The sequence below is a fragment of the Sebastes fasciatus genome, chromosome 16, assembly GCF_043250625.1.
Source record: "Sebastes fasciatus isolate fSebFas1 chromosome 16, fSebFas1.pri, whole genome shotgun sequence".
Classification (NCBI taxonomy): Eukaryota; Metazoa; Chordata; class Actinopteri; order Perciformes; family Sebastidae; genus Sebastes; species Sebastes fasciatus.
This window is the reverse complement of record NC_133810.1, coordinates 22,713,406-22,728,513: the sequence shown is the minus strand read 5'-3', so window position 1 is coordinate 22,728,513 and position 15,108 is coordinate 22,713,406. Positions and strand designations below refer to the sequence as shown.

General features: G+C 38.2%; 1 protein-coding gene across 2 annotated transcripts in view; it reads right to left on the bottom strand.

Annotated features, from left to right (window-relative positions):
• The window catches only part of LOC141752883 (seizure protein 6 homolog), a 125,297-nt gene extending 113,307 nt beyond the window's left edge, over nucleotides 1-11,990 (bottom strand). Inside the window, exon 1 of one of the 2 annotated variants that reach the window (XM_074611124.1) lies at nucleotides 11,573-11,990. In XM_074611124.1, the coding sequence (XP_074467225.1) occupies nucleotides 11,573-11,657 (85 nt within the window). In that variant the 5' untranslated portion in view covers nucleotides 11,658-11,990. The remainder of the gene's footprint in view (nucleotides 1-11,572) is intronic. The other variant, XM_074611125.1, reaches the window with a different exon arrangement.
• Between the last annotated feature and the right edge of the window lie 3,118 nt (nucleotides 11,991-15,108).

The following is a 15,108-nucleotide window of genomic DNA, read 5'->3' as shown; positions in this document are numbered from 1 at the left end:
GTCAGCCGTACAAAATGCTTGGAGATGGATGTATGCCTGTGATACTTTGCTTCATTTTCAAACTCAGTTCAGTGGGCGGTTGCATCCACTGCAAGAATTCAGTGTTTCTGGTGATTTTATGATCAGCTTGTCTTAGACAGCACTTAAAGCGGCAGTGGGTAGAATTGGAGGAATTATGCTTTTTTTTTTAATAAGTTTTTTTTTTTATGAAACGGTCACTATATCCTGACAGTATATCTGAAAAAAAACATGTGCCTTTGTGTCCTCCGGTGTCCCTAATGGCATCTGCAAGATTTCACAGACCGGACGAAAACAACCAATCAGAGCCAAGCTGAAGCCTGCCATCTCTGAGCACCTGTCAATCACTCACAAACTCCGACCAAATGGTCAAACTAGGCAGCGCTGATCAAATATAAATTAGTATTCTGTTACTGTAATGCCTATTTATTGCATTAAATGTTTTCAGAAACATCTTGTAATGTACTGCTTTGCTGTAAAATTAGGAAGTTTGTGACCCGGCAGCAATGTTGAGATCAGTTGAGGAAATACCAAGCACCGCCCACCAGCCGGAGCACAGCCAATAGGAACGCTATTGGCCAAAGTCTCCCGTCACAGGCTAGATTTTTTAAAGCCTGAAAACAGAGCCAGGATGAGGTGCAGAAGTCTAGTTTTCTCTCAGAACGCTTGAATTACAATATGCTGAAAGGTTATTATAGAAGTTTTGCCCAATGATGCCAAAAACATTCTGCCTACTGCAGGTTTAAATCATACATCAGGACAGATGTGGCGTTAAATGCATACAAGCTTCAACTATAACTGCAACGCGTTCCCTGCAGCGTCCTGCACACTTTCTTATGTTTGTCTTTGCCTATTTTCAATTACTCACGGAGCCACTATCCCCTTCCTTGATCTACCCACAACATTGTTATCTTTCGCCGCTACTTTTAATATGTTTACTCATCCTGATGAATTCAATTACATCTTTTCAGAGGAAATTACTGTGGGGGTGGCTCAGCCTGCCAGAGGTCAGCACTAACTGTGAATACTAAAACTACTCCCCCAAACACATTACACAGCCTATTACCTGCTGCTTTTCACCCAGCACTCCTCGACCCCGCGTAAGCCTTCCCACAGCCACAGATGAAATGCTTTCTAGATGGGATGTGGCGTGGAGAAGAGGGGGAAGAGAGCCGGAGCTGTCCCCGGGCCTAATCGTTTCAGAGAGCCATCCCCACTGCAGCCGCAAAACACGCCAGTCCTGATTAGAGAGGTGTGTACATGGCCAGGCGGAGCGTGAAAGGTGCGGAAAGGAGGCTCGGCCCGGGGGGAGGCAAACCGCGGGGACTCTTTTTGTCAGTGGACGACTGGTAGGATCGATAAGGCGCGAGGCCAAAGGCAAAGCAGGTAGAAGTAAGCCAGCGATGTACTGCTTTGACAAAGTGGTATACATCGCTTCATTTAGTTTTTTTTTTGGTAGAGGTCTTTTGGTCTTCACTTGGAATAAATTAAATGTGTATGCCCCGCCAGTTTCCCAGAGTCCATTGCCCTCCCTGCTGGAAGTCCTGCCCCAGTCATCCGCTTCGGGAGGGAGATTTCATAAGTGGAGCAGCTCTGCCTCCGATTCCAGAGGAAATCTCTCTCCTTTGCCGAGGATACATGTTGACAATTTCATCGCAAACGTGTTACTTTAAATCTCTTAAGAGATGATTGTGTTGAGCCAAAACACAGGCTGTTGGAGAAACCTCTCACATAATTATCTAAATACAATAACCCATTTCAGGTCTATCCAAACTGTCAAAGTGATTAAATAAACCGGATGGGAAAATGTTTTCAGGAAGAAAAAAGCCTTTTGTTTCTCTCTGCATTGTTGTGTTTTTTAAAGGCTTTACTGTACCATGTATTTTTGGTAACACTTAACGATATGTTACATGAAATTGTGAGTCTTTGAACTTTGAATATTCAACCCTCAGTCTCCTACAAAATTACGCTCCCATACAATTTAATTGCATTGTCAATTACGTTTCAAGGGAAACGTATTTTCTCCTGGATAACAGACACAGTTTTAAACACATGGTTAACATTGTAAATTGAAACAAAACAAAAATAACAAGATTACTTTTTGTTTATGCAACAAACGTGATTAATCGCATGATTGTCCATAGTTAATCGTAATTAATCACTCATATTTTATCTGTTCAAAATGTGCCTTAAAGAGAGATTTGTCAAGTATTTAATACTCTTATCAAGATGAGAGTGTTCAAATATGCTTGCTTTATGCAAATGTATGCATTTATTTATTATTTTAAATCAATTAAAAATACAGAACATTGACAAATATTGTCCAGAAACCCTCACAGGTACTGCATTTAGCATAAAAAATAGGTTTAAATCATAACATAGCAAACTCAAGCCCAACAGGTAATAACAGCTGTCAGTGTGTCAGTGTGCTGACTTGACTATGACTTGCCCCAAACTGCATGTGATTATCATACAGTGGGCATGTCTGTAAAGGGGAGACTCGTGGGTACCCATAGAACCCATTTTCATTCACATATACACACATACAAAATTGAGTCTGTAAGTTTGGAGCGTTATTATTATTACTCCTTTGCAAGCTGTAGATACCAATGGATTTCCTTACGTTTTCTAGTTTCATATGATGCCAGTAAAAAACAAATGTAATCCAGCAGAGTATATATTTCCCTCGAAACTGATTGACAATGTAGTTTCAAAACTGGGATCAAATTTTTAGAAGACCAGGGTGTAATATGATAATTAAAACAATTTTAAAAAATTAGAGAATCCTACTGTCTCAGGTCGTTCCTGATTCGCTACTCAATTGTTCTTTAGTAACCACTCACAATTTTGTGTACTGTATTATAAAGTATTACTGTATTTTTTTTAAACATTGTATGCATAATAGACTCAGATCAACCTGGCATAAGAGTTTAGGCAAAAAGCTACACAAATAAAAATGTACAAAAAGCAAATTATGTTACTTAAAATCAAAACCTGTTGCTGTATTTTCTGTGTAAACAGTAATTTCTTTGTACATGAATTAAAAACCAGATACTGTATATTGCTTCATTGGTTAATGGTCAAGCAGCCAATACTGTAATTGATTTCATAAAAAAATATAAATGAATAATAGTAGCCTATGCATAAACAGTATGGTAATCAGGTAGCCTATTATATAAGGGTAAAAATTAAAAAGCATATTACATCTTCTCTATGCTGGAGAACAGAATATGTTTAGTTAATTACGTAGTTTACCCCAAAAGGACAACAAAATGTTCAATTACTCTGGGCTGGGCAAACGGATGCCAACTACTCATCTCTGAGTCACCCTTAAGATAGAACGGAATGTTAAATGTTAAATAAAACAGGGAGGAGGAAAGAGAACCTGACAAAGAAAATACTTATTCCTCTATTTCACACAACATAGCCGGTTGTCCTCGTTTTTAAAGCTGATGCTGCATTTTGACCGCACAGTAAGGATATGAGCAAAAAATAAACCATGTTTTTCATCCAACCACTTTATGTTCTCCACATCTGAATTCTAATACTGAACTGCGGATTTAGATGAAGTACAGCCTGATTTAGTGAGAGCACCAGGCTTTATTTTCTATAGGCTAAAACCAGCTGTTGGAGAACCAATCCAAGAAAAACAGTGATGAAATCCAAAAAGATCCTTGCAAAAACACTCCTATCCTTTCGACAAATAAAAGCCCCGCACTTTTGAGGAAGAAAATATATGAGGTAATGACTCAAATTAGAATGCATAGAACATTCTCACGGCGCGAGAGAGGCATTTGCACATGAAGAGTTGAAAATGAGTCGCATTCAGCCAAGCTGTGAGCTCCACCTAGGAGGCAGTGAAAGAGACCGAGACAGGCACAGAGAGGGGCTGAGGCAGGCAGGCGGGCGCCAAGCCTTGAAGAGGGGCATTCTGGCATAATGACTCTCATTTACCATTGACAGGCCTTGGGAAAGTTAAACTAATTATGACAGCACACAGATGCTGAATAGCCCTTGATGGAGTTAATCACTGGCAATCCAACAAACAGGTGTTGAATGATTTCTGTTGCCACCCCTGGAACTATAGCATGCTCAGATTTTTCAAGCTCATCGCTCAAAGCAACAATCTAAGCCTATAGTATGGCCGTCTTATTCCCATGACCCTGGCACATTTCATCACCATTTGTGAGTGATACAAACAGGGAGATTTACTATTGAGGTGAATGCTGCTTATTTGAAACATGAAATTAACATTCTACTGTTGTAACAGGTGGCAATACAAAGCAGGCCCATAGAAATGTTCACCCCCTCTGTGAGTTCAGTATCGCAATTACGATCAGTGTTCTACCCTGTGTCCTACAAAATTACCTTCCCATACAACTAATCTGCATTCTCAATTACGTTTCAAGGGAAGCGTATTTTTATCCTGATTACGGTCACAATTTTAAACCGTTTTAAATACATGGTTAATGTTTCTAACTAAACCTTACTTTGTGCTTAAACTTCGTTAGGTTTAGGTACCAAGACCACTTGGTTAGGTTTATTAAAAAACATTATGGTTTGGCTAAAAGGTAGGGTTGGTAAAGATTTTAGAAACATGTTTTGTTATTAGTTGACATTCTAGTTACATTCAGACAGATCAAATGCTCTCACAAAAAAAAGAAAAACCTCTGGTATCTGTGGCTGACGCAGGTCTGTAATAAACCCATCCAATCATTTCATTTGGCCCGAATGTAATGATTGAACGGGCTACCTACCTACCTGTGTGCAACTCAGCTGTGAGTGCTAACAACAGCCATGTTCGTTGTTTGCATTCATAGAGTGCTGCAGGGATGACGGATTTTTGTAGGCCAACCAGGAAGTTAATATCGCCCTGGGTTCCCACGACAAAAAGCCAATGGGATTTTTCCATTGGGTTTTGGATGATTGTAGAAAATGAGCTCTGTGGCAAACACACGTTTATGATACTTACACATTTTGTTCAGCAAGATAATCTTGACGAATGAACACCATTCTTATGATTTTTGAAGTGTAAATGCAATCGCCAGAAGTAAAAAGCTAACGTTGGATTATAAACGAACTTCACCAAAGGTACGTTTAGTAGCCTCATTTAGCCACTTGTTAGCAACCGCCTTTTTTAAGACACATAAAGGCTTCAAAATTCATGAGTGGGATATAAACTGATGTATTTTATGTCGTGGAACAAAACGGTAAAATCTCTTAAGCATTCAAAAAACCCATTGACTTCCAGCCGAGGGAACCGGAAGTGCTAAAATGTTAAGTCATTTCCGGGTTTTATCACTCATTCCTGTAGCACTCCATAATGATATGTTTATGTTCATAATGATGTTTTTGGGGGAGTGACTTTGGAGGGAGACTTAAAGGGACGGACTGTCAGTGTTGCCGACTTGGCGACTTTCTCGCTACATTTAGGGACTTTTGGAGCTAATGCTGCTAGCTACTTTCATTGGAAAAGAGTTGGCAACATTGTGCTGGCTTTTTCGGTTGGATCACTTTTAGAAAAAAACAATGTACTCTTGCTAATTTCTCAAGATTACCAACCCTAGCTTTAAAATGACTATGAAATTGAAAAACAAAACAAACACACAACAAAACTACTTTGTTAAGTTTAATAAAAAAAAAACATCATAGTTAGGACCCCGGGCCTCCTTCCTACGTGGACTTCTGTGGACTGTTATTAGAAATGTATTTGTGATATGTCAAAAACAAACGTAGTCCACGTCAAAAAATATGTTTCCCTCGAAATGTAATTCACAATGCAGTTCTAACTCACACATGCTCCGCCCTCCACTGGACTCTATGGGCAATACTCTCCTCCAATGTGCTCATAGAACTAGGTTTACAATATCGTAACCTTCGTTTCCTTCTGTGTTACGCTTGAACGTCATTTTTAGGAGACAGCGCTGCAGGGGTACAGTTTTTAATATGCACCTCTTACAATAATAACCTCAAGTCAAGATAAATACAGAATTATAGTAGAGGTTTTTTTGTTTAAAGAAGAAAAAAAAATGTCTCCCAAGTGAACTGGATGCAAAATTGTCGTTTTACACAATCTAACTTGCAATATGTCATAATGATGAATAACATTCAGATATTGTAAATCTGAGACTTACAGAACTCAAAACGCACATTCTTGAAACCAACAGTGGCATGTCAAGGAGCGCTCCGTCAACCAGGAGCAGATCATAACTCATTTTAATGAGCTTTAGGATACATAAAACATCCCTTTCTCCAACTCCCTGATGGCTACAGATCATTGTTAACAGGCGGGAATAATGTGTAAGCATAAAGATAATAGGCTCAGCTGAATGTCATTACATTGTGTAAAACTTCCAAGTGCCGCGCCAAGGCCAACAAAAACTCTCCACACTGAATGGATGCGTGATTAGCTATTAATTATCTGTCAGGACTTTATTAGACGCACTAATTTGAATACTTTTGTAAAATTCAATTATTATTGAGCTGCTTTGTAATGAATGAATTGGAAACAAGCATAAAATTCACTGGGAAAGATTTTTAAGTAAATGTAGATTTACTGGTACACTGACTTTTTCACAGTGGTTGGCAGCAGCTATACTCATGGATTTCTCTGGGAAGATGGATAAGATGTATACAGTCCGTATCTTTTAATATTTTTGATATGATTTCTGACTTGACCCAGTGCTGTACAAGTAATAGCAGTTACATCTGATTGCATGCTTTATATTAGAGTGTAAATTTGATTGATACCTTTTATGACAAGTTCAAGCTGTTGCCTTCAGGTCGTCTATCCGAGTAACTGTTCATAACAAGTTGTGTCACTTTGTCGCTTGGAGACTCGCATTGTGATAATTAAAGGCCTGTAGCGTTCTCATGTTAAGTGTTACTTGTTGCAATTTGGTAATCACATCCTCAAACCACTGCTGCTGGTTGCTGTGCATGGCCTAACTACACATACAACACAAAAAAATTCACCATGGTTAGATTTTTTCTAAGGAATCCATTGGTACCAACCATGTCGCGAAGGAGGTTAAATAACACTCCAAACTAAAATTTGGCGAGGAAAAACTGGCATGGCCATTTTCAAAGGGGTCTCTTGACCTCTGACCTCAAGATATGTGAATGAAAATGGGTTCTATGGGTACCCACGAGTCTCCCCTTTACAGACATGCCACTTTATGATAATCACATGCAGTTTGGGTCTTAGTCATAGTCAAGTCAGCACACTGACACACTGACAGCTGTTGTTGCCTGTTGGGTTTGAGTTTGCCATGTTATGATTTGAGCATTTTTTTTATGCTAAATGCAGTACATGTGAGGGTTTTTGGACAATATTTGTCATTGATTTCTGTTATTAAATTATTTCCACTCATAAATTTATACATATATATGCATAAAGCAAGCATATTTGCCCACTCCCATGTTGATAAGAGTATTAAATACTTGACAAATCTTCCTTCAAGGTACATTTTGAACAGACAAAAATGTGCGATTGATTTGCAATTAATCCCAATTCAATATTTTAATCTCTCTCTCTCTCTCTCTCTCTCTCTCTCTCTCTCTCTCTCTTGTAGTTTGATTCAATTTAATTTATGATGTGAGACAGATTATATCCCAGGATACATATGGAACACATTACTGAATTTCAGCGTCACAAACAGCTTGACTTGTAAGTCTTTGGCATGTCGAAGGGAAATAAAAAAAAACATCTTAAATGCAAACGTAAAGGAAACCATGCAAATTCCACACAGAACTGCTGAGTCACTATTTGATCTCCACACAACATAAATAAATGCTGGAGTACAGACTAAATGAAAATGCCTCATGAAAAGCACGGAGCAGATTTAGAGGCTGTCCCTTTCATTTTTCTTGTTGTTGTTTGGAGTTAAAGGTGTAAATAAAGAGGCTCTGATCAGAATTTTAATGATCCTTGATTCTCTCCCCAAATGACCTCCTCTTATTAATGGGGGAAAAAAACAAATTAAAGGAATAGAAGCCTTTCATTTGAAAAGCAACATTATTTGTTACGACCGTGGACTTTGTACCTACAGTCGCCTGATTCCATTTTTAACTTAATCAGTGGGTAATTATTTCTTGCATGCTTTTTTGTCATTTGAATGTTTTGCTGTCTATTTCATACTTACCATATGAAAGAAATATCCCGCTGCTCAAAACGTAGTCGAAGGCCAGGACGCACTTTGCAAGAAATGTTTGTTTGTTTGTTTGTTTGTTTTTTCTAATATGTAAAAAGTCTTTAATCCATCTGTTTGCACATGTTTTTTTCTGACTTTGAAAAGATAAGAAAAGTTAGAAGCCAATAAAATCTAATATTAATTATACAAAACAAGAAAGAAAAAATGAAGACAATTTGAGCAGTGTGCAGTCAGTGTGATGTTTTTTGGATAACAAAGCAGCCTGAATTTGCACTGCAAATAGAAAGCGTAAGGAGCAATGCAACTTGGATGGAAAAGAAAACCATCAGTTGCTTGTAATTTTGATGACACTAACAGCAATTACTAAGCTGAAAATTATTATAAATTATTACTGAAAATGCCATTTTCTTTACAAAATAACGTGAATGTACACACTGCAGATGGGAAAATAACGTCACAGTTCCAAAATTTAGCACAACATCTCTAGTTCCTGAGCTCATGACAGTGAAATGGATGGGTGTTTGTGTTCCCTGCTAGGTAACAGACTGAAGTTCACAACAAAAGGCTGTGCTACTAATGAGAGATTAAGACCTCCTCCTCTAAACAAAACCTCACTGGTTCTCGTGCACATTCAAAGCATTGGACAATGGCAACGCATCAAAACCACGAGAATCAGCCAGCCTCGGTGAATTTTACTCACGTGAACATTTGCTGGCTAAGCAACGGCAGAGAATTCACTAATGGAAGCTGTTAAATTTGATTTTGCTCTAAAAATAGTGCACAGTGCATTTTTCCCTCTCCCTAGGGTGTTGAGCAGTGAGCGAGCAGTGCAGGTGTGTTCTTGGGATATGTGCAATTGTGACTCTGAAAACACTCACATACACCTGATGAGCGCTACTGTAAAGAGTGTGTTTACTGCTAAAAATATAAAACGTCTTCTTGGGCTACACCACAAGCAGGCATGGGACAATATGAAAATTTCAGGTCAAAATGATCCTGCACAAGATAATTGCGATTCAAGATATTATCACAATACTCATCAAAATATGCTTAAAACTCTTAAAAGGGCACTACTGGAATCACTTTACCTTACATTTTAAGAAACAAATTATTTTATTGCATCACAGATAAGACACAAATCTTTCTTTAGTGAACATCCTTCTTAGTGAAAATCAATCAATCTTAAATAAGGTAATCATTAATTGTAAATAAAGAATAAATAAATAAGAAAAATGAGTCTGTTCTTTCTTACATGCTAATTCCTGTATTTTCAAATCAGGCTCTATTTGTATTTCTCTACCATGATAGCAACCTATAGACAGCTTTATCAGGTCACTCATGTGACAATATTCACGATTATCCCGATAATGGAATTCACCACGATCATTGTTTTTTATCGCAATCCGCGATGAAATCTCTTATCGTGCAATCCCTGACCACAAAATAACTGGCAATTTTCTCATGCAAGGTAATTCTGTATTGAAGCGACGCTGCATCTTTCCTCCGCTAGATACCCATCAGCAGATGTTTTATTGATTGTGTAAAATGTTGTTTCAGGCACAGGTCCAAAATTGGTTTTGCACGAGCTGAGATGTAATGAGTGAACCAGCCCAGGCAATGTGAATTCATTTTCACAATTATTGCATTGTTTAGTTATCACTTGTCCCTCCATAAATGTGTTCATTTTCGACGTGAAACAGACAGCCCTCATCAAAAAATTATGTAGAAAAGCATTTGTCATTTATTCTACCTAATGCTGTTGCAAATATTATGTGATACTTGTATTAACTGACGATGTGATGTGCATGTAGAAAAAGTGTCAGAAGGTGCAAATTCCAATTTTTGCTATATATTCAACATGTAATTCTGCTCAGATAAATAAATACTTTTTTTATTCCAGTCTTTTGCTAAGACTCTACAGTGGCTGCTTGATTTTTTTTGTGTTCACCTCATTCATTACATTACTGATATCCATCCAAACTGCATGTGCATGCACTACCTTGGAGGTGGCTCATGTCTATGTCCAACTGCTTGACAAAGAGGAGATATAGATCACCACAGAAAGGAGAGTAGGGGGGTTGGGTGGGTGATAGTAAAACTGTGCAGACAAGCTGAAATAACAGGTAGACCAACAGCATGTATAGTTAGAATGATAAAGAGAGGACCAGACGCACAATAGAGAAATAATTAGGACAAGGCCACTGGTGTGCACGAATCCGTCGCCGCTTTCCCACAAGCACTCAACTGTGTCAAACAGCTTGGTCAATAATCTTCAGCAATTCCTGAGGATTAGAGTCTTATTACCGAGCACCGTCTGTCACACAGACCTCGGTGCCCAAAACAAGTCACTTCCTGGCTGTTTACTCCGGGTTTCATCAAATAAATAGGCATCTCACTTGGAAAAACTGACCACATTTGGTTGAATATGGTTCAGAATAGTGTTGTGAAAGTTTTTTTTATTCCCCATGGGTTGTTTTCACACCATATTTGTGGCCAAATGTGTGTTTATGTGTGTGTGCGTGCATGTGTGTGTGTGTGTGTGTGTGTGTGTGTGTGTGTAGGAGCAATCTAAAGAGGCTCTGTAAGTTGTGATTGACGGTAAACCGTTATGTAACTGTTAAACACATTTCATCCAGTAGCAAAATGTGAGAACCTATAATTTATAATTATCTATATACTCTTTGTGCAGTATGGAGGCACTTGCGAGCTGATTTTCTGTTTATATGTTGCATGTTTTTTTTATTAATATTCAAGTTATTTCAGTAGTTAAAGTGGCAATCCTTAAGATTTCAGTCCTGGTTGATTTAGAATTTCTATTTGAGTAATATTGTGTTCAGAGTTTAGCAGTCTGGAGTCTTTCTGTTCATACACAAGCATAAAAATAAAATAGAAAAAATTATATTTCAATGTATATAGCTTCAACTTTTCAGAATTGTGTGCATCATTTTTTTTCTATATACAATGGAGAGAAACTGTAATTTTAATTTTTGATAATAGTGCAAATTTTGTGGGCAATATAGGATCAATCACCACTGTGTTACCTCTTTCAGCTTTATGACTTTACAGACATAAATATTGGAAAAATATTCCAGATTACCACTTTAAAGAAAACAAAGCAGCAGTTTAGAATGTGTGCAGATAATGAATTGTGCTCTGCAACTTTTAAACCAGCAATATTGTGCTTTCTTTAGCTCGAGTGTGAAGCTTTAAACAAACAAATTGTAAACTTAATATCAAATAGAATCATTCTGCAACCACTGCCAAATAACGCACTTGTAGATCTGACAGTATAGTAAACACAGCCCATTACTCATCTCCATCCTTCAGCGTCCTATAGTTTAGACAGAAGGGAAACATCCCCACAAAGTACCAAAGACCAAAAAAAGACCCCAAGTTGTTACCTTGTCCATGTATTCTGTCCACGGCAGCAGCGAGGACCAGAACCGCGAAGAGGGTCTTCAATTGACAGTCTCGTCTCATCCACATGTCTCCTAAAGTCGAGGTGGATCTCCGCGCACAGCTACAGAAACACAGTCCTTGTGTTAAGAAAGAATACTTCCAGGGCTTAAAGAGCAAAAACAAAGCAAAGCGAGGACTCAAACGTGTCGCAAAACACACAACAGAGGAGCGCGGTTTAGCTGTGGCACTTCCTCTACACTCTTGCAGAGTGAAGACAGTCGAGAATTATCAAGTGAAACGCGGAGGTCCCTTTCCAATTTGGACGCTCAGTGAGCGGATTCCTGTCTGTGTGAGCGGTCGGCAGCACATGGAGAGGAGAGAGGAGAGGAGAGGAGAGAGGAGAGGAGAGAGGAGAGAGGAGGCAGCCGAGCCGAGAGCCAAGAGCCGAGGCTTCAGCACCACGGACAGCTCCTAGCGTCAGCTCCTGGAACAGCTCATGGAACAGCTCCTGACTTAGTTAGTTGAGGGAGTTCAAAGTGCTCTTTGCGAATTGAATTTCCTTTACATTCTTTGAGTTATTTTAAGAGCACAATCATCTTTGAGATATACATTTTTTGAAATGCATATGAATTATACGTGAAAACCCATACACAACTAAGTATTCCTTTCTTAACATGGTAGTGGGTAAAAAAATAAATAACTATATCTTGACAGAAGTTTTAAAAGTCAATCAAACAAATCTAATCTGCCTTACATTTTTTCCTCAGAAAAGTGTAAAAAATACAAACCAATAGAAAAAAAGAATGCAAAAAAAAAACAATCAACACAGGTCTATATATATAAATATATATATATATAAATATATATATATACGTAATATATAAATATATTATCACCTATTTTAAGTCAAGTCAATTTATTTTTATTTGAATAGCCCAAAATCACAAATTTGCCTCAGGGGGGCTTTAAAATCTGTACAGGATACAACACCCTCTGTCCTTTACAGTGCGACCCTCTCATCGGATAAGGAAACCCCCCCCCCCCCAAAAAAAAATAAATGGAAGAAACCTCAGGAAGAGCAACAGAGGAGGGATCCCCCTTCCAGGATGGACAGATGTGCAATAGATCTCATGTGTACAGAGTAACAACATAATGAAAATACAGCATAGACAATCCATATGACAAAAATGAATACATATAATGTAAATATATGCAAAAAGGTGGATCCAGGAGGACGTCATGTCAAGCAGCTTCCTAGCGTCGCCAAACGGATAGAGCCAGAGCAACACAACCTCCTCTCCATGCCAAATAGATTGAGTCAGAGCAACACGACCTCCTCTCCACGCCAAATAGATAGAGCCAGAGCAACACAACCTCCTCTTCACACCAAATAGATCGAGCCAGAGCAACACAACCTCCTCTCTGCGTCAAATAGAGCGAGCCTGAGCAACATGACCTCCTCTCCACGGCAAACAGATAGAGCCTGAGCAACATGACCTCCTCTCCACGCCAAACAGATAGAGCCAGAGCAACACGACGTCCTCTCCATGCCAAATAGATAGAACCAGAGCAACACGACCTCCTCTCCTCTCCATGCGAAATAGACATAACAGTCAGGTTCAAATCCACAGAAAATTATACATTTTGTAGGTTTACCTACCTGCTGTTGTGGCTCACTTATGATAAGCACCAGCACCAATATGAACACACACAGTTTGTGTATGCTCATATTATATTCATAGAGTCTCATTGAGATCAGCATCTCCTTTTCTTTTTTTTATACTTTCTTTGTTTCCCCTTTTTTTCCCCTTTATGCAATTTACAGTTCATAATTACAATAGTTTATAAACCAATTTTTAAGTAGTTGAGCTTAGAAACAAACACAATAAGTACACTAGAGAAAATATCAGCATTTCAAATTGAAATAAAATTTTAAAAAAGAATAGAATAAAATTAAATTTAAAAAAAATTAATAATAATACAAAGAGAATCATCTCCTTTTCAAGACAGACGTGCACAAGAGAACATTGTGAAAAGGTGGCCTTTCTCCCTTTTCACAGGGCCCTGTTCCACAAAATTAAGTAAATTGTGTCTACTTAACTGTTTTCAGTCCAATGTTTCAGTTTATTTGATACAATGTCAAGTGTGTATAAATGGAACAAGCTTGTTTAGTTTGTTTTTTATGTGTTAATAGGATTTTATGTCCTGCCTGGGATGTTAGGGTAGATCAGCTGCTCAGCAGCTCAATCAAGGAAAGTGCAAACAGGTTTGCCTCATTATGTCCTCTTAGAGAGGAGGGGCTGGGCTCTGTTAAGATGTAGGAGGATATAGGTAAGATAGTGCTGCAGTAAATTACATTCTATAATGATTCGTGTGCTCATTGGTATGTGTGAGTGCCCCTAGATGGATTGAGATTTCAGCAGTAACTTAAAGATATTGTATTAATAGTCTGTTCATTATTCTGTGTGAATTTGGATGCTTGCTCGGTTTAGCTCCCCCTATACTTACCTGGTCAGGTGGTAGGTTCCAGTTAGGTGAGGCTGAGGAGATAAAATCCCATTCACTGGAGGTGACAGCTTGCTGTGAGGTTGCAGCTTTCTTTTGTTTGGTGTTCTTTTGATTCAGTTTAAATGCAGTTTCATTGAATTTCCCGGGTTTAATTTTTGCCCTTTGTTTCAATGAACTTTTGTTAATAAATTACTGTTTTTGTTTTTTTTCACTACTCCTCCTTTACAACTTGGTTCTTCAAAATCCCTTTTTAATGTTTAATGTTTTAACCACCTCATCTGCCCTTTATATGGGGTGGCGGCGCTACAAACTTAATGCAGTATGAACATGGACAGAAACACAACAACAAATACAGTTTACACACAGAGAACAGTGGTGACACATTAAGAAAATCAATTACAAGCATCACTCAAAGTGCCTGACAACAATATTTTAAAATCCTTGAAAGAAAAGTCTTTATATATTATAAATAATAAAACCATTTTTTTTTTCAATTTCTGTTTGAACATGCGGTATAAAAATAAAGTTGAAATAACCTATGACCTAACATTATAATAAATGTGTTTGATCAGAGATAATTTGTCATTTTTTGTAGTAGAGCTTTCATGATAAATGGTTTACAGAGAAACTCCCCTCTGTCAGCAGGACCAACCAACCTTTTCATTTAAAACACAATGGTGAATGAGTAATTTATCATTTATGATAAAGCTCAGTACACTGTGATAGTCCTTAAAAGCCTGGCATAACATCAATGCTACGCTAGACATGTTTCCGTTAAATAATAAATAACTTTGGAACCATTTGTGATTGAAAAAAAGCTTTGAATTGTGTTTGAACCGTCAGATTCCAGCCTGTGGGTCATCATGGCAAAATGTGTCCCTGGAGACACCTACTGTAGTGGGAACTACCAAAGAGGCGGTTTTGAGTACTTTGCAAGGTGTTTATATTTCTGTCTCTCTGTGGATCCCCCACCCGCACACACACTCACACTTTATACACTTTATTAGAAGAAGTGTGGAAGGGGCCATTG